At 43.6% G+C, this 26,628-nt stretch overlaps 2 protein-coding genes across 2 annotated transcripts; both read left to right on the top strand.

Moving 5' to 3' along the window:
- The first annotated feature begins 104 nt into the window (after window positions 1–104).
- On the top strand, window positions 105–17,774 carry LSM1 (LSM1 homolog, mRNA degradation associated). Its single transcript, XM_070408409.1, has 5 exons — window positions 105–349; window positions 4,899–4,967; window positions 6,727–6,842; window positions 11,071–11,878; window positions 17,170–17,774. The coding sequence occupies exons 1-4, from the start codon at window positions 304–306 to the stop codon at window positions 11,239–11,241; spliced, it is 402 nt and encodes a 133-aa protein (XP_070264510.1). The 5' UTR covers window positions 105–303; the 3' UTR covers window positions 11,242–11,878; window positions 17,170–17,774.
- A 1,842-nt stretch (window positions 17,775–19,616) lies between these two features.
- On the top strand, window positions 19,617–26,628 carry STAR (steroidogenic acute regulatory protein). Its single transcript, XM_070408400.1, has 8 exons — window positions 19,617–19,706; window positions 20,245–20,475; window positions 21,257–21,370; window positions 21,636–21,763; window positions 23,031–23,189; window positions 23,322–23,506; window positions 24,094–24,187; window positions 24,707–26,628. Exons 2-8 carry the CDS (start codon window positions 20,412–20,414, stop codon window positions 24,818–24,820), a joined length of 858 nt encoding a protein of 285 aa, XP_070264501.1. The 5' UTR covers window positions 19,617–19,706; window positions 20,245–20,411; the 3' UTR covers window positions 24,821–26,628.

Raw genomic sequence — 26,628 nt, 5'->3', positions numbered from 1 at the left:
TTTCCCTCCGCCTGTGCCATCTAGATTCCTTTTCCCCTCTCTTCAGGGGTGGGGAAAGGGTGTCCCAGGACCGCACGATGGCCCCGCCTCTTCCTGAAGACAGCACGTGGTACCGGAAGTGGGTAGGGATAATATGGAGGAGCTTCCGGTGTGCCCCGGCGGCTGGAAGCCGGGGCAGAAGTGCGGGTCCCCGTCTGGGTCCCCGTCCCAGTCCCGCTGAGGCGGCGACCACGGTAGGAGGAAGGAGGCGTTGGACGCGCGGGCCCTTCGCCGCTTTACGTTGCGGCCTTATCTCAGCTCAACATGAACTATATGCCCGGCACCGCCAGCCTCATCGAGGACATCGACAGTGAGTTGCTCATCTCCTTCGGGTGAAGTCTGGGTGAACTCCTTCCTCCCCGACGAGGGAGCTCGCAGCATGAGTGTGGGGCGGAGGGCGGTGTGTGCTCAGCACACTTCTGCTGTTTGGCGTTGACGTCCTCCTCGGGGACGCACCGTTTGCCCACCTCCTAGCTCCCCTGTTAGGTCTGTGCTGCTCCTCGCAGCCCCGTTCCCCGGCTGCTCAGCCCCACGCTGGACAGTTCTGTCCTCCTCCCGCGGGACGCGCTGCCGGGGACCAAACGCGAAACCTGCCCCGCCCAGTCAGCTGTCTTCCTCTGCGATATTTCGAAGTTCCAGGTTGTTACTGGTGCAAATACTTAGAGAAAGGATTCAAGAAATGAAACTGTTAAGAAACAGCATTTGGATTTAATTGGCAGTAAACGTAGGCTTTCTGCATAAACTCTGTAGCCATTAGCAGTGTTTTACCGGGAGGGTCTTCAGCACTTGCAGGTTGTGGTAGAAGAGACCATTGCCGGACAAGGTATTGACTGACTTTTGTGGAAAGGCTGAGTCACTTGAAACTTCTTCCCACCCCCACCCCGACCCCGTTAGACCGTTTTCTTTTGCTTTTTTTTTTTTTAATACATCTTATTGATTTTTTACAGAGAAGAAGGGAGAGGGATAGAGAGTTAGAAACATCGATCAGCTGCCTCCTGCACACTCCCCACTGGGGATGTGCCCGCAACCAAGGTACATGCCCTTGACCGGAATCGAACCTGGGACCCTTCAGTCCGCAAGCCGACGCTCCATCCACTGAGCCAAACCAGTCAGGGCCGTTTTCTTTTTGCTTTTACTAAGAAGGCCTCCCTATTCCTCGTCATTGTCCTGAAGAGGAGCTCAGTCCTGTACAAAAGAGGAGCCAGTTACAGTTGTCCCGTCTTTCCTTCTGCTAAACTCTCATCTGTGAATTATTCCTCGAGTAACATTTTTGTAATCGTTTAAATCGTGTGATTTGTCTCATTAACTTGCAATTGCTGCAAAATGGTTACACATAGTTCCAAACAAGTTACAAGTCTCTACAGTTACTATGTGTGCAAATTAAAGAATGAGTGTATAACTAAACTTTTTTATCGTCTGAAGTTATTTTTAAAATCTAAATTAGTGATTTTGCTATTGAAGGGAAATGTAGGATAAATTGGACCAAATTCATATAAATAACCACTGTACAAACCTATCTGTAATACAATGAAAACTTAAGTTTTAGCTGTCTGTGTATGCCCTTTGGCCCTCACCTCTCTTGTGTATATCTGAATTATTTCAGGCCCTAACACACTCTGTATTTTTACTAAAAATAATTTGTGGCTCTTTGCTGGTGTGGGTTCAGTTGGTTGGGCTACATCCTGTGCACTGGAAGGTTGTTAGTTCGATTCCTGGTCACAGCACATGCCCATGTTTTGGGCTGGATCCCCAGTAGGGAGCATGCAGGAGGCAGCCAATGGATGCTTCACTCTCACATGGATGTTTCTCTCTCTCTCTCTCCCTCTCCCCCTCCCCCTCTTTGTCTAAAAATCAATTTTAAAAATCTTTAAAATAATAATTTTTGTTCTCAAGCCTTCTAACCTCTTTTTTTGTAGATTCCAAGCTTCCTCTACTGAAAAATTCAAAACCATTTCATATGTGCCTTTCACTGCCCCCCCCCCCCCCACTTTCCTCCTCTCTCCTTAGTCTCTCTAGTATTTTCACCGATCCTTTCATTTGAGTGGGAAGTATTCCTCCCTCTCAATTTATGTCTTTTCTCCTACTACTTCTGGAACCTTCTATCATTAATATCCTTTTTCTCCCTTGATTTTTCCCTTCATTTATGTTCTATTCTGTCCTTATCGTGTGTGTGTTTTTTCCAGTTGTGTCTCTCCATTAAACTTCCATCCCTTTTTTTCTATCCTTACCCCCAAACCTCTTGAGCCATCTCCATTTTGACTCTTTCAGGCCATCTGCAGTAGACCACCTGTTACCCCATAATTGATTTTTGTTGTCATCACACTGCTGCAGCTCCAGTCTTTAAAGGCCTCGGTCTAATAATGCACTCCTGAGTTTTCCCTTCCCCTCTGCAGCATTGTGGTACTAGATTCTTAATCTGTGCTCTTGATTTCCCTGACACTGGCACTTGATTTCTTACTTCAACTCTTATGCTCCCTAAAATAGATTGTCTCTTGGGTTCCCTCTTTGGCCTGCTTCTTTCTTTAAGTCTCTAGGAAATCTCGGGGACTTTAATATTATATCACCTCTCTGTTTGGCTTGCTTCTTTTTTTAAGTCTATAGGAGATCTCCTGGACTTTAATAATTATATCACCTATCTGTGGCCTTATCCAAAATCTCTCTCTCTATTTCTGACCTCTTTGCCATTCCAGTCTTACATTTCCAACTGTCTTGACACTTCTATATAAGGGTCCTGATAGCACTTCAGAATTACAAACTTTTGGTAACTGGTCCTCCCTGCCATGACGACTCAAAATGCCTATGTGTTCTTTAATTTATCTCTTCAGCACCATACTTTCTCACACGTACCCACATATACACTCTCAGTTAGCTCTGTTACTTACAACTGCACAGTCTTAGTTCTCTCATCTCTCCCTTCTCCTCTCTACCTTGGTTCAGGTCTCTTCTTTATGTCTCTGACTCCAGGAATAGCCTCAGTCGCTCTCCCTTTTTTGCCAGTTCAGTCTTCAAATCGACCTGTTCCCAGTTCTTTTTGACATTGTTTACTGTTATTTCCCTTCACACCCTCAACTTTTCACTACACATATGGTTACATTGCCCTTTTCTCCTGCCTAATTACAGATTTCCCTCCCCTTCCCTGTCACTATTCCCAAGGCCAAAAATTATCTACTTTTCAAGGACCAATCCAGATACACACTCCAGCTACATACTGAGTTTCTCTCAGTCTCATATAATTAAGATGTATTTTCTTGTGGAACTCAGTTGTAAATTCTTTCAGGGAAGAATCACTGTCTTTTCCTCTGTCCTACACCTAGATGGTACTTTATGCATGGTATTAAAACAGCAAATGAATGAACTTTGCTAGCTATTCTAGTGGCTGGCTTATCATCATTCTTCAGAGTCAGCTCTAAGTCACCTCTTCAGAGAGATTTTCCCTGGCCATCCTCTAGCCACTCTCTTCCGTAGCTACATTCCCTCTCTTCATCATATACCTTGCTATCTTACATATTATATCTTTGTACTAATCATAATAGATTATTTTGTTTGCCTTCCTCCACCAGGAATATAAGTTCATAAGGTTGGTTACTTCTTGAGTCTTATTCTCTAATGTATATCTAGGCCCCAGAACAGTACATAGCACTCAGTAAATATTATTGTATTTTTGCTCTAGCTTATTATCAGCATCCTCCTTTTACATGTCTGGGACATTGTTTTTATTTAAAACCTCCCCTGATTCATAATTCCAAAATGTTAAAATAGAAACTTTTCTAAGAAACAATCCTAGAATTAAGATCACAAAGATCATGCAGACTAAACTTCTCAATTTGCAGATATAGAAACTGACATGACACTAGGTAGACATGGAGAAGTAACTCAAACATGAGTATCTAGACCAGTCAGGCTTTCTGGCTACTCATCCAGTCCCTTTTCCACTCTGCCACACTACTCTGCTTCTCTTAATTCAGTCATTTTCAACCCTTTTCATCTCATGGCACACATAAACTAATTACTAAAAGTCTGTGGCACACCAAAAAATATGTTTTTGCCAATCTGTCCAAAAAAAGGTACGATTTTGATTCATTCACAACAGACAGCTATTGTTGTGTTGGCTGTTGTCCTTTTTTTTATTTGACAGTCTAAGGCAGTGGCTCTCAACCTTCCTAATGCGGCGACCCTTCAATACAGTTCCTCATGATGTGGCGACCCCCAACCATAAAATTATTTTCCTTGCTACTTCATAACTGTAATTTTGCTACTGTTATGAATCGTAATGTAAATATCTGATATGCAGGATGTATTTTCATTGTTACAAATTAAACATACATAATTAAAGCATAGTGATTAATCACAAAAACAATATGTAATTATATATGTGTTTTCCGATGGCCTTAGGCGACCCCTGTGAAAGGGTCGTTCGACCCCCAAAGGGGTCGCGACCCACAAGTTGAGAACCGCTGGTCTAAATTGTCAGGTATTGCACTAAGAGATCACTGGTTCGCGATTCCGTTCAGGGCACATGCCCAGGTTGCGGGCTCAATCCCTGGTAGGGGGTATGTAGGAGGTAGCCAATCCGTGTTTTGCTCTCACATTGATATTTCTATCTCTTTCTCCCTCTCCCTTTTTTTCTCTCTTAAAAAAAAAAAAAAGTAGAATTCCTGGGGCACACTGGTTGAAAATTGCTGTTTTAATCTAAACCCCGGGCTAACTTGGTCCTCCAATTTCTTAATGAACTCCAACTTAAGTACATTGGAAGAGGAAGTGGTTGAACTTAAACTAACAACTTTGTATTTATTGTTACCCTGTAAGCTCACTGAAGCTAACAGTTTTCACTTTTTGAAGATCTTTTTTCCTGTTCCCAGAAAAGCACTTGGTCCTGCTGCGAGATGGAAGGACACTTATAGGCTTTTTGAGAAGCATTGACCAATTTGGTATGTATTAGTTATAGACTTCTTTACACTCTGGATAATAAGAGCTACTGGTCGTATTTTTGTTATTTCACATTGTAAGGCATTTATCTGCAACTTTTTCATGTGTCTGGCATAATGGAATACTGTCCTGAGTCATTACATCATTGTTTCCTAAATTATGACAAGATGATTCAAAAGCTTGTATTTTCAAGCTTGTATTTCTAAAACTGGTTTTCACTAGAACATAAGATTATAATGTCTTGGACTATTGTTTTTATTTTCCCCATTAGAGGGAGCCAAAAGATAGAAATAAACTCAGTGCGCTGAAAAAGCTGCTCATTTGTACATTGGCTTGGGTGTGACTACTCTTCAAAGCAGTTCTTGCACTGAAGGTAATCCCCCCATCCAATGAAAATTGGATAGAAGGCACTTTCTGAAGCTTGTTAGGGACCCCAACATTAAGCTCAAGATTTTTCACTTAAGGATACATCCGACTCAAGAATCTCAGTCTTTGTTTTGCATCTTGCATTTTTCTAAAGAGATCTATGTTTGCTTTTGTTTCAAGAAACTTCTTAATTCATATCAACATTTGTTGGACATCTTCTAGGTCAGTGGATTTGGGCATGAGGAAAATAACAATGTAATTGAAACACTTATAAGAGTTATAGAAGTTGCCAAAACCGGTTTGGCTCAGTGGATAGAGCGTCGGCCTGCGGACTGAAGGGTCCCGGGTTTGATTCCGGTCAAGGGCATGTACCTGGGTTGCAGGCACATCCCCAGTAGGAGATGTGCAGGAGGCAGCTGATCAATGTTTCTTTCTCATCGATGTTTCTAACTCTCTATCTCTCTCCCTTCCTCTCTGTAAAAAAATCAATAAAATATATTTAAAAAAAAAAAAAGAGTTATAGAAGTTAAAAAATATAGATACCTGCTTTCTTCAAATAAGGCAAAGAAAAAAATAATTCTTAACATATTGGGAGTTCTAAATCTTTTTTAAAAATACATTTTTATTGATTTTAGAGGAGAGGGATAAAAACATCAATGAGAGAGAGACATCAATCGGCTGCCTCCTGCACGCTCCCTAATGTGAATTAAGCCCACAACCCAGGCATGTGCCTTGATCAGGAATTGAACCGGATCATGGGTCGTCACTCAACCACTGAACCACACCAACTGGGCAGGGTTCTAAATCTTAAGTCAAATTCATCAGACTACTTTGAGCGAAAAGTAATAAATACTGACTACTCTCAGATTACTAGGTGTGGGTTATCTGACAACATGAAAAAATGAGTTTTTGCTGTATCATAATTCATGGATGCTTGTATTGGGTTAAGTAAATCCTAAGTACTGAAACAAAGTTATATTTTGGTAATTCATCACATGCACACACCCCTCAACATAGAAAAAACTAGAGTTTTAATCTTTGCAGTTGTTTAGAGACTTACAAGTGCCCTGCTCATTTATATTTTCTTACAGCCATGTTCATTTTAACAGTTAACTGGTAAATGAATTTAATTTTTTTAAACTTTTCCCCACCATCACTCATGTATTAGTGCAACATAATCCTAGATACTCTCTCAGTTTGTAATTGGTTAAACATCTCTTAAGTGGTGTGTTGCAAAGAAATAGGAGATTGTGTTTGAAATTTTAGTTTTTCCTAAAGTCAGAAAGTTTTGCAATCATGTTTAACTAAATCTTTTTTACTCAAAATAACTGAGTTATAGACCTTTACCCAGTAATTTAAACTGAATATCTTTGTTTTTTCCCTATACACTTATAGCTAATTTAGTGCTACATCAGACTGTGGAGCGTATTCATGTGGGCAAAAAATACGGTGATATTCCTCGAGGGATTTTTGTGGTCAGAGGAGAAAATGTGGTCCTACTAGGAGAAATAGTAAGTGAAAACTGTTAAGCTGCTATAGCATGGGTCTTGATAATTATGATAGTTAGTTTTTTGTTTTGTTTGTTTGGGGTTTTTTTTTTTTTTGTCTTTTCAAGAAGAAAAATACATTTTCCACATTTCACCCAGCTTCTCACAGGAAACCACCAAATTAGCTTAGGAAAGCCACAATTATAAAAGGAAAATTATAGATAATTAACTTTGTTTGAGTGCCTCTTGGCATTTTTAAAGATTTGATCCCATTAGCAGCAAAATATCATTAATTTTACCTAATATCTTCAAAAACTGCCATTCTGCAAATGTGTTCATTAACAAATTGAAAAACTTGAAAAGAATGATTTGATAAAGATTTATATACATTTATATTTTGTAGTTGTTTAAGCAGTTGGTCATAAGTAGTTTTTCATAACAAAGTTAGCTGTGTTGGGGAGGAAAGTCACAATGCATATTCAGTGTGATACCCATATTCTTAAAGGGGAGAGGGGAAGGAATGGATGTAGGAGAAGCTTTCTGTAAACTATCCTAGTAATGGAGTTCAGTCAGCTTCACCTGAATCCTTAGCTCAAAACCAATGAGGAAAAAGAAAACAACTAGCTGACAGGTGTGAAGTTAAATCTTCTAGCGTGTGTGTGTGTGTGTGTACACGTATATACACACATGTATGCATATATATACAAAACTATTAGAAAACTTATATACAGGGCGGGACAAAAGTAGGTTTACACTTCTTCATATGAAAAAGAATACAGTAATTAATTCGTAATACAAGAATAAACTCTTTCATGTACTCACAACTATAAACCTACTTTTGCCCAACTCTATATATAAAACTAAGAAGCACTCAACATTTTAAAAAGATAGACCTGATTTCATGTTTTACATGAAATATAACTTAAAAGTACCATATTTAATACCTTTGACTTGATCCTGCTACTTCTGATTATTGGGTCCAATAATCAGAAAAACTTTGATGTTTGCTTGATTTTATCTTTTCCTATTTTGTTTTTAAAGTTTTCAGTAAATTTCCCAATACCTAGCCACATCTTAAGTCAGGTTTTGAGAGTATTGATTCATTTTAACAAAAAGCCATTTGAGAAATTGAGGTAATTCTGCCAGGGTCCAATTGGTTCAGAGACCTTGTATGAAATAGTTAGCTGAAAATGACTACTCAATACTACCCAAGTGTGGCTATGAAATGCCTTTTTCTAATTTTTAAAATATTTTTGTAGTTGATGCTTTTGGTTCAGTGTATCATTTCTTCCATGTTTATGCAGCAGAAATTGTCATCTCCATGTATTATGTAAAGGTTAAAATAAAGCACTATACTACCTGGAGATGTGACTGTGAAGTAGTCTGTCAGTATATTAAGAGGGGCTAACCCAGGGGTGGGCAAACTTTTTGACTCGAGGGCCACAATGGGTTCTTAAACTGGACCCGAGGGCCGGAACAAAAGCATGGATGGAGTGTTTGTGTGAACTAATATAAATTCAAAGTAAACATCATTACATAAAAGGATACGGTCTCTTTTTTTTTTAGTTTTATTCATTTCAAAAGGGCCGGATCCGGCCTGAGGGCCGTAGTTTGCCCACGGCTGGGCTAACCCCTCTCTGGTCAGTAGGATTGTCGTTGATTATTTTTTTTCCTTTTTTATACTTCTCTGAACTTAATTTTTGAAGAGGAGATCTATTACTTGCTATTAGGGATAAAGAGCTAAGTTAAAATATTTACACATACTCTGCTTCAGATTTATAGTAGTGAACATCACAGAAATGCTTTCTATGCCAGTTACATTGGCACAAATTGACCCTATGTAGATATATGTATATGTGAAGAGAAATGAATGAACTTGTGTTTGTTCTTAAAGATTCATTATATCCTGGTAGCCCTTTTGTGGAGAAAAGTACTCTTTTTATATATTATGGTTTGGATGCTGTAGAATTTTTGCAGTGGTAACACTAAAGAAAAACAGGAATGCTTACATAGTTACATGAATCACTAGTCAGTTTGAAGAAATTAAGTACCAATTCAAGGGAAGCCATCTAGATTCTGCAAACATTTCATTGCTTAAGAAGTCCCTGGATTCTGCCTCAAGGATGGTGGTACAAAGTCTAAAGTAACAAGACAGATTCTTGGGAACAGCATCATCATAACCACATAAATAGCTCAATGAGTAACATACTGAAAAGTCCAGGAGGCAGTAAACTAAGCTAAGAACATGATCTTCCCTTCCACTGCTACCCAGGGGTTATGAGGGCAGGTTACACTTGATAACATATTTTTCTGGGTGCAGTTAACATTTGACCCAGGGCAGATTTTGCTTATGTCATTTGTGTGGCTTTCATCTAACCTCTCTGGAGAGAGTCCTTCACCTGATGTGTCACAGCCTGTGGGTTCTGAGGCCTTGGCGGCATCTGAAGATTAGCATCCAGTGGAACATCTGGAGAGTTTGTTTATGTGTAATGCCTTCACAGAATTTTATCAGTGAAAGAGAAGAGGATAAGAACTAAGAATATCCTGTTTGTATCGGCTTTTCAGTTACAAAAACAGTAATACCTGTAAGTTCATTTTAAAGAGAATGAGCTGAATCTATGGATAATAGTGAGATGCTTTTATAGCAAGATTCTGCATTACAAGATTAGTTATCAAATGTTTATAAGTTATTTAAAAATAAAACAAACATTTTATGCCATATTAAGAAAAAAATTACAGTCAATATTTGCATTGTGGGTCTTTTAAGAAGTCAATATATACATGGAAAAATTGGAAAGTTATTCACCAACTTGTTTTTCCTCCATACTGGAATTAAGAATTTTTTTCTGCTTGTCTGTTTTTTTCATCTTTATTTTTAGTCCTCACCCGAGGATATTTTTGCATTGATTTTTAGAGAGAGTGGAAGGGAGAAGGAGAGACAGAGAGAAACATCAATGTGAGAGAGACACATCGATTGGTTGTCTCCCGCATGCACCCCGACCAGGGCCAGGAATCTGCAACCAAGATACAGGCCCTTGACTGGAATGGAACCTGGGACCCATCAGTCTGCAAGCCGATGCTCTATCCACTGAGCCTAACTGGCTAGGGCTGCTTGGCTGGTTTTTAAATATCATACAATGAGCATCGATTTTTTTTAAATAATGGCAAAAATATTTTAGTAAGTAAAATGATTTTTTTTGTAAAATCCTCACCCAGTGATTCATTTTTCATTGAATGAGAGAGAGAGAAATAGTTACTTAGAGAAAGAGAGAGAGAGAAACATTGGTCAGTTGCTTCCCGTAAAGCCTGACCAGGAATCAAACTTCACCACCCTTTGGTGTATAGGATGACACTCTTCAACTGAGCAGTAAGCAGGGCATTAAGCAAAACAAATTTTAATTCAAGTAGAGAACTATATTGAGGTCGAACTGGTGTGGTAATCTAACTGCTCTGCTGAGGTTTTCTATAGACTTGTTGTCATAGAGGGGAAAGGAGTCTTGTGTTTTCATTTAAAGACTCCTAGTTAATGCAACAGAAGACAGTTTATTGCATTAACTGTGGTCACAACACCTTTGGGGGTCGAATGACCCTTTCACAGGGGTCGCCTAAGTACATCCTGCATATCAGATATTTACATTACAATTCATAACAATAGCAAAATTACAGTGATGAAGTAGCAACGAAAATAATTTTATGGTTGGGGGTCACCACAACCTGAGGAACTGTATTAAAGGGTTGCGGCATTAGGAAGATTGAGAACCACTGGTTTATTGCCTTTGGTGGGAAGGGGTGCTTCTTTGACTCAGTGTTCTCCACCTTATTGAGCAACAACCACCAGAATTTAAGTTGACTTTGATAGTGCAAATATACAAATATATCTAAAGCCATCTTGGCCTCGGTAACTTCTCTCTTGGGTTCTCTTGGGTTGGAGAGCGAGCCTTTTTTATTTATATATTTAGTTATTTTTTAAGAAAAGTAGTTATTGACTAGTGTAGGACTTCGGACAACCTAAAGCTTTGTTATACACAATAAACACTGTAACTGATCCCTATTACCACATTCATGTAAGTACTCTATAGTAGTGTGGCCAGCCATTTCTTTGTAAAACTTATCTATTCCTAGGAGAAGGATATTTCAGCCATGTCACAATTATGAAAAAATACCCAAGCCTGACATAGGAATCCATTTGCCTTGAGATCTGCAGTGTCCACTATTCTTGGTCAGCTGAAGTTTCTTAAACCTTGTTTTGTAGGACTTGGAAAAGGAGAGTGACACACCCTTGCAGCAAGTGTCTATTGAAGAAATTCTAGAAGAACAAAGGGTAGAACAGCAGACCAAGCTGGAAAACGAGAAGCTGAAAGTTCAGGCTCTTAAAGATCGAGGTCTTTCCATTCCTCGAGCAGACACCCTTGATGAGTATTAACTCTTTTGCTCCGAGGCTATTGCTCTTGGGGAGCAGGGACTCACTGAATGAAAATGACGTTTTTCTTTTGGGTTCTTTCACATATGCAACATGAAGAAATCATGTGGCTTTTCCCCCTTTTTATTAACAAAATCATTGTTTAAAGAAATAGCTGGATGGACTCCTTTCACACATCACTATGGAGCCAGCAACTACTTTTCTATGTTGCTCTTCTCATCCCAAATTAGAGTTTACAGGGGATAGTCTTCATTTGCTTGTAAATAAAATATGAATCTCAAAGTTGTCATGTTATTTCCCAAGTTTGAGTTGCCTCCAATGAATAAGCAAACTTAAGTTTCTGGTCTCAAAGGTATAACCAGTCCACACACTGGGATTTCCCCTCTGTCACACTTGCAAGTTGCTAGTTACTTATGAAGGAATATTTTCATACTAGGTATCTTGTGGTCATCCCCTCTCCCCACTGATGAGAAAAACACATTTTCGGCCTTCAGGAAGGGGCTTTCCGTGAAGTTTCACAGTTACTGGTTATAACAAAAGCCTCAGGTGTGAGAAACAACATCACTACTAAAGTTGCTGGTCCGGCTTCACCAACAGCTATTCAAAACAAGGTTCCCCTGAGATCCAGCATTTAACTAAGGTGACTTTTTCTCTGTTAATTTAGTTCAGTTTTCTAGCCCTTCGGATTGAATCTTGAGCCTCTTATGCTATTCTCATCAAAGAGGAGCACAAACAAAATGGTGTTTCAGTGGCTGATACATCTACGTTATTCCTGCTGACCACCCACAATGATGCCACTTTTCTAGTATGATGTTTACTGCGTGGTAAGTGTAACAGGCTGCTTGCAGAGAGGACAGTGTAGTTCAGTGGACAATGTACTGAGCTGGGAGTTTAGGAGTTTATGTTAAAATTTTCACTTTGTTCTTACCCCTAGCATCTTAGGCTTGAGCAAGTCTCTCTTCTGAATTCTCAGGGTTTTTTTAACTGTGGAATTATTACAGGCATTTCATTTTCATAATCTGTTGAGCAAAGATGTCCTTTTCATAAGATTTATATGCATTCCCCCTGAATTATTTTATAGCATTACATAGACTTAACATTTTATGAGCTCAGGTGTTTTTTAAAACTGCCCCAGATGCCTATAAACCATTTGATTGCTGAGCTCTTCATCACTGAGTTGATTTTAACATAATTTGTGAAGAAACAGCTGTACTTAATGATTTATCAAGTGTGTTGTGCCTCAAACCATTTAATAACCAGAATTTTTTAACTACTCATACAAAGGGAGAAAAACACCATCACCACCTTTTGAAAAAGATGTCTAACTAGATAATATTTGTTGGGAGTCAGCAGGATTACAGCATTTGCTTTTTTAAGCACCACTGTTTCAGAACTTTTGATCCTTCAAGAAATTTGGACTCTAGTTATCTAATTTTTTCAACCTTCTTCAACTTCAAACACAATAACAGGAGTTATAATTTATTATGTTAAAGGAGGAAAAGAGACTGAATTCTAACAATTTCCCAATCATAGCAAGGTTTGGGTCATGGTTTTTAGACCTTTGTCATGCAGGCAGCATCGAAGAATTAGACCTCACAAATGAAACTAGACTACCAGCTTCCTTCCTCTTCGTCACCAGGATGTTCAATGAAGTGGCTTGCCCTCAGCTCTGCACAGCCCAGGATTTTTGCAGATACTGAAATCATGCTTTTTTCCCTATTTGTACCTTCGTTTTATCTTTTTTATTTTTTAATTGATTTTAGTGAGAGGAACAGGGAGGCACACCCCCTGACCAGGGATCGAACTTGCAACCTGGGTATGTGCCCTGATGAGGAATTGAACCTGCAACTCTTTGGTGTATGGGACAATGCTCCAACCAACTGAACCACACCAGCCAGGGTCTGTTTTATTTTTTAATAGTTTCTTCCAATAGGGGTTCCCATGAGACTGCTTTCAAGGAAGACAAATGAGGAAGATCTACCGAAACCCCTTTCCTGGCCATCTTTATTCTGATATACTTGAGTACAGCAGCGTATCTCTTACTCTTCCAGCTGGTCTCTTTCCCTTTCCTTGGCCTTTCATCTCACATTGCATGCTCTTAGCTAAGTTTAAACCACACTATCTGCTTCCCTACCCAAGTCAGATAAACTCCCAAAAGGCCCTGAAAACCTACCAATAGCCAGATACCCTTATGCTATCTATTATGGAAGGTTCCTCAGGGAAGCCGTGTCAGCGTGAACCCCACAGGTATTGCATAGAGGTGAAGACAGAAAAATGGTCTACAAGTGTTGGCTGGCAGTCCCAGGCAGAGGGCAGTGCAGACAGCAGAGGGCGTAGGCCAGCAGGCAGAGTGGATACACCTACTGTGAGCAGTTTCCAACCTCTTGTCTCAGATTCATACATGATATTCATGGTGGCACTGCACAGCTCAAGAAATGGATCCCAGGAATTGTACCTGGCAAGAAAATAGGAGAGGCAATTAATGAGCAGTCCCCCACCCCTTGACTCCCCACCCCAAAAAAGAAATTATACATACATACGTGTGTGTGTGTGTCTATGTGTCTGTGTGTCTGTGGGGCATTTTCTCACCTAAGTCATACTAAAAAAGATAAACATCCAATTTCCTTTCTCATTAGGAGCCAGCATTCCCCGTGAGGTACAAATAAGGCATTGTGGTTGTAGATGTTGCAGGCTGATGCACTAATGCTGAACCAACCTTCCAGCTTGAAGCTAACCAACCCTGCTCATAATCAAGGAAAGAGTGACAGGAAAGAGTCTAACTTCTACATCACCTAGGAGTTAATGTGAGCTGAGCAGGAATGACATCGGTGATATAATGCACGTGTGTTGTACCAATGCAAGGACTCCTAACAGTGACACAATCTGTTAGGACTAGGTTAAACCCGGGAGAGGTCAAGTTTTTGCCAATGAGACTGAACATGATCATCTTAATTTAAACCTAGGTTGTAACCTACTAGGTCTTGATACGAATTTAGTGAGTTATAACCAGCATTTAAAATTGGAATAGCCCCTGGCCAGGTGGCTCTGCTGATTGGAGTATTGTCCCATACATCAAAAGATTGCAGGTCAGGGCACATACCTAGGTTATAGGTTTAATCCCTGGGTGGGGCACATATGGGAGGCAACTGATTGATGTTTCTCTCTCTCTCTCTCTCTCTCTCTCTCTCTCTCTCTCTCTCTCTCTCTCTCTCTCATCAAGAAAAACATAGCTCGATGGTTAGAGTGTTGGCTTGTGCACCAGAGGGTAGCGGGTTTGATTCCGGTCAAGGGCACATATGCGGGTTGCAAGTTCCATCTCCAGCCTTAGTTGGGGCAGGTGCAGGAGGCAACCAATTGATGTGTCTCTCTTACATCAATGTTTCTCTCTCCCTCCTCCCTTCCACTCTCTCTAAAAATCAATGGAAAAAATATTCTCGGGTGAGGATTAAAATACATAATCAAAAATTAAAAATTGGAATAGAATATAGAGTGCATTACATAAAATGTATACATGCATGTATAAAATATATTTATCGGTAGCTGTTCAGAAACATTCAAAAAAACTGCCTTTGTAGTAAATTGTTATATGCTATTACAAATAGGAAAGAAAAGTATATGTCCATTCCCCATCTTTCACCTCACCCCCTGAAAAATCACCTGTGCCCTGGATGGGGCTAGAATTTGTGGTTCTGTGCTTGGAACATGCTTGCCCCAGATAGCTGCAGGGTCCTCAGATCTCTGCTCAACTTTCACCTTCCCTGACTACCTCTTTCAAGTAGCACTTCCTGCCCTGGCCAGTGTGGCTCAGTTGGTTGGGTGTCATCCCATGCACCAAAGGGTTGCCAGTTCGATTCACAATCAGGGCATATGCTTGGGTTGTTGGATTGATTCCTGGTATGGCGCATGCAGGAGGCAGCCAATGGTATTTCCCTCTCCACTGTCTCTATCTCTCTCTCTCCCTTACCATACCCTCAGTGAACTTGTACTTACAGTCACCCTTGTACAAATAAGAGTAATATCTGTCAAATGATGGTGACCAACTCAGATTAAGGAATTGCGTGCTGGATTACATAAATGTATTATAAGGGAAGATAATCAATAATTACCTCCAGCCTGGCTGGCATGGGTCAGTGGTTGAGCGTCAACCTATGAACCAGGAGGTCACGGTTTGATAACCAGTCAGGGCACATGCCTGGGTTGCAGGCTAGATCTCTCTCTCCCTCTGCCTTCTTCTCTGAAATCAATAAAAAATATATTTAAAAAAATAATAATTACTTCCAATCCAAGTAGGCAAACTTGCCTTAACTTTCTGCTGCCTTCTCACAATGGAGGAAAACACTCTATTCTCTCAATATTAAATAAGTAAATAGCCCTAGCTGGTTTGGCTCAGTGGCTAGAGCATCTGCCTGCGGACTGAAAAGTCTTGGGTTCGATTCCAATCAAGGGCGCATGCCTGGGTTGCAGGCTCGATTCCCAGTAGGGGGTGTGCAGGAGGCAGCCAATCAGTGATTCTCATCATTGCTGTTTCTATCTCTCTTGTCCCCTATCCTTCCTCTCTGAAATCAATTAAAAAATAATTTTTTTTAAAAAAGCAAATACCTTATAAGCAGTCCAAGGTTTGCCCTCACCTCCAGGCTGGCCACCTTTAAGAGGTGTAAAACAATCAACAGTTATTGAGAATCTATAAAGTACCAGGTTCTATACTTTCCAATAATTTATTAAACACTAGAGGCCTGGTGCATGAAATTCACAGGATGTCTGACTGATGGCTTAGGCCTGCTCCCCACAGGGAGCCAGCAGTCAGACCAAGGGACCCCAGCGGTGCATGATTAGGGCCGGGGAGGGACGCGGGAGGTTGGCCAGCCAGGGAGGGACTGCAGGAGGGCTCCAGGGCATGTCCAGCCCTTCTTGCTCAGTCCTGATCAGCTGGACCCCAGCAGCAAGCTAACCTACCAGTCAGAGCGTCTGCCCCCTGGTGGTCAATGCACATCATAGTGAGTAGTTGAGTGGCCTTTAGCATATCATTAGCATATTATACTTTGATTGGTTGGACAGCTGACCAAACACTTAGCATATTAGGCTTTTATTATATAGGATTTATTCAGTGTCTATTAATGATCAGGCACTGTGCTAAGTGCTAGATATTAAGAAAAACTTGGAAAAATGCAAATCCTTATGGAGTTTACAGATATGTAAAAAATAGGGAACTGTGTGGGGGAGGGGGTATAAGGAAATATCAAATATCTGTACTTTCCTCTCAACTTTGCTGACCTAGAACTACTCTAAAAAATTAAATCTCTTAAAAAATAGAGGAGGGGGGAGACAGGAGCAGAGAAATGGGCAATAGTGTTATTGATACTGTGACAAACATCTATCAAGGAGGCCCAAAGGGAAAAGTATTGAATTCTAATTAAGAAGTAGGGTGTGAGCCCAGCCAGTGTGGCTTGGTGGTTGAGTATCAACCTATGAACCAGGAGGTCACAGTTTGATTCTTGGTCAGGGTACATGCCCAGGTTGCAGGCTCGATCCCCAGTAGGGGGTATGCAGGAGGCAGCCAATCAATGATTCTCATCATTGATGTTTCTATTTCTTCCTCTCTCATCCTCTCTGAGATCAATAAAAATATATTCTAGAAAAAAGAAGTAGGGTGATGTGGGGCCCAAAGGGAAGCCCTTGAGGACAGGTAACACTGTGAGCTGCCTTGAATGAGGAGAAGGTATGCATGGGGCAGACCGCAGGCAGTCACCTCAGCACAATGCTAAGAGTGGCTGGAGGGGAAAGCCAGGGTGAGAATTCAAAGGCCCAAAGACTGGGCTGAGAAGTCCAGATTTCATCTTATGGGGTCTTGATGTATTATTACCTCATTTAAGCCATATAACTCCTCCCCAAAGGATTACAAAAAGGAAAACAAAACATCTCTCTATTCTACAGATAAGAAAGTTGAGATTGAAGATGTGAGCGACTCCAACCATAAAGTAAGTGGTAGAACCAGGACTGAAGGTCTCCGAATACAAAACCTGTGCTTTCTCCGCTTCAGTTCACAGCATCCTCACTACCATCCCAACCAACCCAAAGGCAGGTGCTGTTGCCCAGTGCTCACCTGCTCTGAGCCAGGGCCCAGACAAGTTCAAGGTCCCTCTCCTCAACGCTCAGGAACCTGCAGAGGAATTAATCTTCCACCACAACCTACAATTCCATGGCTGAACAACCAAAGTTCCCCAGGACAGCCAGCTCTCAACCCTCAGATCCCTTCTCCATGTTGTTGGCCATTTGTTCTTCCTGGGACACCCACACTCCATCCTCTATCTCAAACCTGACTAACTCCTTCTTGCACTTCCCACACGCAGCTCTCATGTCACTTTCTCCCAGAAGCCGTCCATAACACTCCTCCCTCTCCCTGTGTAATTAGGTGTTCCATCCCTTGTATTTCCAAAACCCCTCATCTGCTCTACAACTTTCCATATTGGATCATATGGTTCATTTTCCTCATAGCTGTAGAGCCACAGTGAATACTCAATAAAGGATTGTTGAATGAATGAGTGGAGTCTTCTTTTCTGCTCACCCTGCCTCCCTCCCCTGGCCCCTGGCCTTCCTCTCCAAAACTCTGCAAAGCCTCAGCCAGATCTCTGGTATCTTCCTTCTGACCAGTTGTGTCCATCTGATCTCCCCGGGGGACTCTGCCCTTAAGAAGCAAAGCCAGATACAGATGACGTCCAGAACCAGAGGAAATTCCCATGCCTCTCTCCCCACCTTAGTCAGAGAGACAGTGAGAGTTAACAGTCATGCGGCCTGAGGAAGAGAAGAAAGCCTTGGCCTGGGGGAGGTCACCAACACCCTCCTCCTTTGAGTCAATGGCTGCCTCTGACATCAGCAACAGCCCTATGCCTCAGTCCTCCACTGTCCCCACACCACTTCCTCCCCTCTCACCAGGGCCATAATTCTCCTCAGGATGGCAACAGCAGGGCCTTGAATCTTGAACATTATCTGCAGGGCCTGTCCCATAATAACTCCCTCCCACCACCTCCACTGGGACACACATGTGCACCAGGGTTCACGTGTACCAAGAAGGGAGGAGCAGCTGTCTCAGCAACCACCTGCACCTTCTCCTTCCAAATCTACGAAAGGCAGAACCCCCATCACCCCCCGCCTCTCTCTCTCTCTCTGTCTCTCTGTCTCTCTGTCTCTCTGTCTCTCTCTCTCTCTCACACACACACACACACACACACACACACACACATACACAATGAACAACAGAGGCCAAGGCCTCTTCCTTCGGTCCAGTCTTCCCTTTGGGGCTCAGAGCAAAGCCCATAGGCAGGTTTCCTGATTCAGAAGACATACTTGCACCCCCAGCTGCTTCCCCAATTGATCACCCAATAGAGAAGGAGCAAGCACCTGCTCTGTGCCCTGCTTGGAGCTGAGTGCTGGGGGGTGAGGGAGCTGGGCGGGGGGCACCTGGCTCAGGGACAAACAGTCCCACAGAAGGAACAAGCGAGCACTCACAAACCATTCCACAAATCAGGACGGAGAGATGACACTCTAGGGGTGCTGACAGGAAGCGTGTGAGTCAAAGGAACAAGTCATTCCAGAAGGAAGGCTGCACAGAGGCGGGGCCACAGTGGGCCTGAGGAATGGGCCAGGGGTCTGGGGGCAGCCACTGCTGGCCCCTTCCCACTGCTTCACCAGGGATTGAAATGGGGTGTGAGGGCTCCAGGCACCAGGCCTGGCTTTGAGCAGGTCCTGTCTCCTTTATCCTTTCTAGAGTGAGGGAGACAGTGGGAGGTGGTGGGGACCTGCTACTGCTCCCTGATTTTTAGGCCTTCCCTCCGCCTCCGGGCAGTGGTGACAGGGCAGGGAACTCTCACTGGAGGAAGGCCTGGGCCAGCGGCAAATCAGTGTGATTCCCTTGGCCTCCCAATATTGTTGCCAGGTGAATCAGGCTTAAAAGCAATTTCAAGGCCAACCTTAAAGAGAAAAGATTTCATCAGAGAGCAGCATGCAGGCTGGGCGGGTATGTGCCCCCCCCCCCCAACCCCCTGTGGTGGAGTATGGAGAACAGCAGAGAGACTCTGCTGCCTCATGAGTCTTGATTAGAGCACAGGCCCCCAGAGTGCAGACTGGAGTGAGCACCCCAGGGCCCTGTCTTCTCAGCCTTTCAGCTCATGCCAAGTGCTTGGGGGCAGCCTGTCCTGCCTGGGTACTCGGGGAGAGTGTGGGTAAGGGTGTAGGGTATGCCAGGCCCAGGTCCCTCTCCTTGTGTCTCTGGCCAGTTCTACCCTCTGTTTGCAGCTTATGGGGACACAGCACTGACGTATCATCCTTGTGCCAGCACAAACCCCTAAGGAGGGGGAACTATCTCTGACTAGGGCTTTGGTGATGTTGTTTATACAAATGGCTGAGTAAATAATTGAGCAGCTGAACATACAAGTGTCTGGGGCTGCTGGGAGCTGTGAGAAGATGGACTAAAGGTGAGGAGATTTGTGTTGTTGTCCCAGCCCTGCCACTCTCTGGACTTTGGGCTCCTCATCCAGGGTCTCGGCCTCTACCAGCTCCGACCGCTAAGTTCTTAGCGGACACCTGGGCACTGTCCAAGGCGGCGTCTCCCTAAGCACCGTGTGCAGTTCACAGAGCACCTGCAGAGCAATCACCTGGGAATGTTTTTTAAACACAGCTTTCAAAGCCTCAATTGTAGACCCTTTAAGTCTGGAGTTTCTGAGGATGAGGGCTAGAAAACCTGTTTCAAACAGCCCCTCCCCCCCTCCCCTCCCCCACCCCCATCGGATGGTGTCTGCTTTCTTCTAGACCGCCTTTACCTCACTGCTTCCTCTCTCCCCCTCCATCCACTGAGTCTGGCTCCAGCCTTTTCCTCCATTCTTGCCCTGTTCCACCCCCTCCTCTCCCCACAAATGGCCAAAGCAGCCGTGTGAAGCAATCCCTCTCTCCTTGACCCCTTCCTTTGAGCAGTGAGTGATGGCTTTTTTTTTAATCTCCTGCGATTAACCGCAGCCTTCAGCTGGGAGCATTTAAGACACAGAACTCAGGGTCACAGCCACAGCTGCGGGACTCAGAGGCAGACCTTGACGGGCTCGGGAAGGACGGAAGGAATCGTCTTTGAGAGCAGAGGCAACAGCAGCCGCAGCAGCTACATTACCGCGACCAGCCGCCAGGAAACAATGCTCCAGGCAACGTTTAAGCTGTGTGCTGGGAGCTCCTACCGGCACGTGCGCAACATGAAGGGTGAGCTCCCTGGGGGAGAGGGCGCTCGTGGTGGTGACCAGGACTCTCAGGCACCTGGCTTAGTGGGGGAAACACTGGACTGGGGGCAACCCACTCAGATCCCCGCTGTGCCTTATTGGGCGATCTTGTCCCTTTCGGACCTCACTTTTCCCACTGGAAGAACTGGGCTGGAGATCAAGATGCTTTTGTCCCTTCTGGGTTCTGTAATGTCTGGTCTCCCCTCCAGGGCTCCAATCTTCCTTGACCTCTTCCTGACTCTGCCTCCCTCTAGGATTGGTCCCAAGGGTAGCAGGAAGGACTAGCCACAGTGGTAGAGGTAGGACTAAGCCTGGACTCCAACGAGCCATGCTGGCAAGCCTAAGACACGGGCAGGGAAGAAGAGGTGGGTGGAGAGAAGGAAAAGAAAGGGGAGTAAGACAGCAGAAGAGCAAAGACCCAGCTGCTGGCAGCTACACAGACCCTCAGGGACTGGTGTCTTCAATTCTGCTGTGGCAGGATTTTTCTGGTGTGAACAAAGCTTCTCTCTTTCAAGAGGGAAACTCTGGTGCGGCTCCTGCCTCAAGGCGGGACCAGGCAAGCCAGCCCAGATCGAAGGCAGATTTCTGGTGCAGTGTAGGGAGCCCTGGACTGGGAGTTGACCTGGCTCTAGTTCAGGTCCCTGCTAGGAATCTGTATGTTCCTGATCAAGTCACTTCCCTCTCCCAGCCAGTTTCCTCATCTGCAACAAGATGAAGAGGTGGAAGGGGCATATCCAGGTAACAGTTTCCTTTCCTTCCTGCAGGGTTGAGGCACCAGGCTGTGCTGGCCATTGGCCAGGAGCTGAACCGGAGGGCCCTGGGGGGCCCGACCCCCAGCACATGGATTAATCAGGTCCGGAGGCGGAGTTCTCTGCTTGGTAAGTGCTGAGGCTTCCGGGCTTCTGCCAGTGGCACAAGGCTCCCAGGTGCAAACACTGTGCATGTGGCCCTTGTCCCCGCCACCCCCAGGTCCTCTCCCTGTCACCTGCAGTGTCTAATCTAATTTGACCTGCAGGCTGAATCCTATGGCTTTGGTCTTGGCTCTTCAGAGGAAAGAGCAGGTCCAGAGATCAAAGGGAGGAAAGCTGGTGGGAGGCTAGGGGACCAGTAGGAAGCTTGGTCTCTCCTTGGCTGTGTGTCCAGGTTCCCGGCTGGAAGACACTCTCTATAGCGACCAGGAGCTGGCCTATATCAACCAAGGAGAGGAGGCCATGAAGAAGGCCCTGGGCATCCTCAGCAGCCAGGAGGGCTGGAAGAAGGAGAACCAGCAGGTGAGGGAGTGTGTGGAGGAACAAAGCCAGCTGGGGGTCCCTGCTCTCCAGAATTCCTGCCTTGTGCAGTAGTCACTGGGTGACAAGTAGCTTTGAGAATTCTCCCTCCCCCATCAAAGACATCCTGTAGACGGGCATTTGAGAAACATTGTTCCTATATCCTACCCTCCAAATACACTGTACACCTATTCAGCAGGGACCCTGGGCTAGAAGTTCCAGTGCCAAGGAAGCCTGCTGACGGCTGAGCTTGCAGGGTGATCTGAACTCCCCTGCGAGTGGGCTGGACTAGAACACAGATGGCCCACGCCTTCTGGGCTCTCTGCTCCTGAGCACTGCACCTTCACTGGGAACCAATAATGAGGCACATGTTAGAGGCCAGTGGATCTATTGAGACTTTGGTTTTATCTTCACTGAAAGCTTACATGCTGCCCGTTGCCCAAAGTTTAGGTCAGTGGTTCTCAAACTTCCTAATGCTGCGACCCTTTAATACAGTTCCTCATGTTGTGGTGACCCAACCATAAAATTATTTTTGTTGCTACTTCATAACTGTAATTTTGCTACTGTTATGAATCGTAATGTAAATATCTGATATGCAGGATGTATTTTCATTGTTACAAATTGAACATAATTAAAGCATAGTGATTAATCACAAAAACAATATGAAATTATGTGTTTTCCAATGGTCTTAGGCGACCCCTGTGAAAGGGTCGTTCGACCCCCAAAGGGGTCGCGACCCACAGGTTAAGAACTGCTGGTTTAGGTAAAAGCTTTCCTTCTCCAAGTTAACAGACTACTAGATTGGGAGTCAAGAAATCTGGGATTTAGGCCCAGCACTGCCCTTGGCTAAGGGTCTCTGGGCAAATCACTGACCTTCTTGTGGCCCTACATCTTTCTTGGATAAGGTACTGGGCTAAAAAAATCTTTAAAATCCCACCCACCATCTGTGTGTGTGTAACTAGTTGGTTGTAGTCCAGATTTTTCCCACTCCCACGATCTTGGAGCTTCTGAAGTCAAGTAAGGTCCTGCCCATCAATACTTGCCACCAGGAAAAAAGGGCCCAGGGAGCAGGCGGTCACCTCTGGTCTTCAGCAGATGGACAAGGCTTGTGGCAGGAAAGATCACCTGCAGTTCTACTCAGAAATAGTTCCAGGTTTCCTGATACTTAAGAGTTCTTCTGTCTCCTTCCTGCCTTGCCTAGAGTTATGTTCTCTGGAGTAGGAATATTTTCCTCTAACTTTATCCTGGGGCTCCTCTCGCTCCCTGACAGGCCAATGGAGACAAAGTGCTGAGTAAAGTGGTCCCAGACGTGGGCAAGGTTTTCCGGCTGGAGGTGGTGGTGGACCAGCCCATGGAGAGGCTTTATGAAGAGCTTGTGGAACGCATGGAGGCCATGGGAGAGTGGAACCCCAATGTCAAGGAGATCAAGGTGAGGAGAGCCCAGGTGTGAGTGACAGGGACCCAGGAGAGCCCAGTCGGAAAGGTGGCCAACACTGTGAGTGGTGGTGCCTTACCCCCAGCACTGGCTAAGCAGTGATTCTGGTTCCCTGTGGCCTGGTAGGTCCTGCAGAAGATTGGAAAAGACACAGTGATCACCCACGAGCTGGCTGCAGAATCAGCAGGAAACCTCGTGGGGCCCCGGGACTTTGTGAGTGTGCGCTGTGCCAAACGCCGAGGCTCCACCTGCGTGCTGGCTGGCATGGCCACGCAGTTTGGGCAGATGCCTGAGCAGAAAGGTGTCATCAGGTAATACTGGCAGCAGGCTCAAAAGCTCCCTTTCCTAACACAGGCCTGGGGGCCAAGCAGGCTCCAAAAACCCAATCCTTGGTCCCCACTCTCAACTTCCTTTTACAAAGGAAGATTCTCATTTTCCATTGCAGGGAAGACTAGATCAGCCCTACTTATATAGCCAGTTTGTCCTGATTCTCCCCAAAAGTTTAAAGACCTTAATTGTTTTCTAAAGCAAGAGGTTTAGCTGGTACGGTCAGGTGTGGCTGTACTAGTGATTAAAATATAATCTGCACCACTTAGAACCCAGCTGCTCCCGGAGTTCCTCAGGGGCCCCAGCCACCACCCTAGACCCTTTCCTCAACCTCCCTCTTATCCAGCAACTATAAGGGACCACAGGAAGCCTCCAGGTTCCAGCTCCAGTTCTAATCAGCATTTGTTCTGATAAGCTGGTAACCATGCCAACTGTTAAATACCACCCTTGGCGAAGGCCACTTCTCTGATGAGATTTGGAAAGACAAGGCTAGTAGAAGTGTGGCTAGTAGAACTCGTCAGCATGAGCGAACTGAACTGGCCTCCTGATTCAACTTCTCTTCAATTGACAGAGCTGAGCATGGCCCCACTTGCATGGTGCTCCACCCTCTAGCTGGGAGTCCATCAAAGACCAAACTCACTTGGCTGCTCAGCATTGACCTCAAGGTGAGAGGGCCATGGGAGGTGGCACAGTGGGAAGGTGGTGAGAGGAAAATAGTTTACCACTCCCACAGGGAATAGGAAAAATCCTTCCATTTAGAGAATTAGACTGTTGAAGGGAGAAGAGATTTGAGTAATGGCTTGATATTCCACCATCTCTCAAAAGCCCGCAATGGCTCCTTCTTACCTCTCATATCAAATCTCAACTCTATAATTTTTTTTTTTTTTAAAGGGGAAACTTAGGCCCAGAAAGGTATGCTCATTAGCTCAGGTCACACAGCTGGGAAGATACGTCTTAATTTGTCTTGAGAACAAATCCTGTTCTGACACTCTCATGACAGCAGGGCAGCAATGCGGTCCCTCCCGCAACTACGGAGGGACCGTGGTCCCGACTCCAGTCAACAAGGTTGCATCTATAAACAGAGCTAGAAGACTAAGACCAAACCGTAACGTGATAGGATCCAGAGGTGTCTAGAGTGGAGCACCACCCACAAGATGGTCAAATTCTTTCATCTTTTACTTTAGGGATGGCTGCCAAAGACTATCATCAACAAAGTCCTATCACAGACCCAGGTGGACTTTGCCAACCACCTGCGCAAGCACCTGGAGTCCATTCCTGCTCCTGAGGCCAGGTGTTGAAGACCAGCCTGTGGCTTCCCACTATTCCCGCTGCATTGGCTTGTGTGCTCATCAGGAAAATCCCTCCCAGAAGCCTGCGAGTCTGCTTGAGATCATCTGGGGACTGTGGGTGGGGTGGTAGTATACAGTATGATATTAGGACTCAGATTGGTAAAATTTTAGTACCAAGAAAATAGGGATGGGTCTCATATAGAGGTCAAGCCTTCTAATTTCATTCACTGAATAGCTGGGAAATGAAGGTTAAGGGTCTCAAAATATCTGTAAAATTTTTCTCTGGCCTTTACATGTCTACCTAAAAACACCTTAAAATGCTACTAGCTGAGAGAGGGTGCAGAGGGTGCTAAATACAAGGATTGGGACCTCATGCTTTATGGGCTCAAGAGTTCCACTCCCTGCAGGCAGTGTGTGTGGAATATTAGGGTCTTACAAGAGGGGCTCCAGCAACTCTCTGCCCCTCCACCAAGCAAGCAGAGAGCTGCACCAAAGTGCGGGCAACTCCCCACAGCAGATGCCTTCCAGAGATCTAGTTCAAGTTTTCTTGACCAAAAAAATACAAAAATAATTATTAGGCTGATTTCCCTACTACTTCCACAAGCACCAGTCAGAATAAAGAATCGTAACTAATACAAAAACTTCAGTCTGTACCTGTTTTAAAATTCTACTCTTAAGAAATCTATTTGAGTAAATGTCAACTTCATACTAAAGGAGTCCTAGATTAAAATCTTAAATTTTAATCCCCTAACTCATTAAAAGGAAAAACTACCGGGGACTTATATCATTCAATTATTTAGAATCTGTTATCAAAACCTTTCATAAAATTTAATTTCTAGGATAAGCACAAACCTAATTCTTAAGAGCACTAAAATTGGTACCTGATTAATGGGTATTCAAAGGTGAAAATCATGACTGAGGATTTTTATTTACTTAATTAAAAGGAAGGATAGTCTGACTTTGGGTGGTGAACACATAATACAATATACAGATGACATATTATAGAACTGTACACCTGAGTATTACTAAGATAACATTAAAAATAAATTTTATTATTTTCTCATTAGTGACTATTTAGACCTAACAAGGCAACTGAATCTTTACTTCAGTCTATTGTATCAGCTCTCGGCTTGGCTCAGGGATGCCAATTTCTCTGCTTTAGTAGGTCAATATTTTACTATTTTGAGAGATGGCTGAAAAAAGGGGTAATATGATGATAGCAAATTCCCCTTTTGAGAGTCAGAAAATTTATGCTTTAAAAATATAAACTGGGATGGGGTTACTTTGCTAAAATGTATACCACTTGAAGCTTTCCCATTCTAGTGCTAATAGCATTGATGATTTATACCATTTGGAAATAGAGTTCTATCTTTTTTATTAGACAATTAGCAACAGCAGAAATTCTGATATTTATTAAGGTATTGAAAATTTACAATTAGAGATATTTATTATTATTTATTCTGATTGTTTCATTGTTTCTTGGTCTATTTTTGAAATAGGTATAATTACTGTTTATCTGTCCAGGAGCTTCAGAGTGAGAGGGGATAGTTGTAGAAGTATTTTCTAGAACAGAAATATCATCTACTCCCCAGTAAGAGAAAATAGTTGTTTGAAGATGTATAGAGCAATATATACCCTGGTTTCAAAAGAGAACATATCAATAGTAAAGAAATGGGCTTTCAACACATAACATGGTTTTGAGCTTGATTATAATTTGCCTTCTTCAAACTATGCAACTGTGTCTTTGAAATGACTGGGGAGATATTCTCCCACTTGTTTAACTTTGAATAAAGTAAGTTGTAATGATCTATTTACAA

Source organism: Myotis yumanensis, unplaced genomic scaffold, assembly GCF_028538775.1.
Source record: "Myotis yumanensis isolate MYYU_CA2020_CCGP unplaced genomic scaffold, mMyoYum1.0.hap1 SCAF_3, whole genome shotgun sequence".
Taxonomy (NCBI): Eukaryota; Metazoa; Chordata; class Mammalia; order Chiroptera; family Vespertilionidae; genus Myotis; species Myotis yumanensis.
Note: the sequence above shows the minus strand (reverse complement) of the source record. Positions and strands in the feature narration are given on the sequence as shown.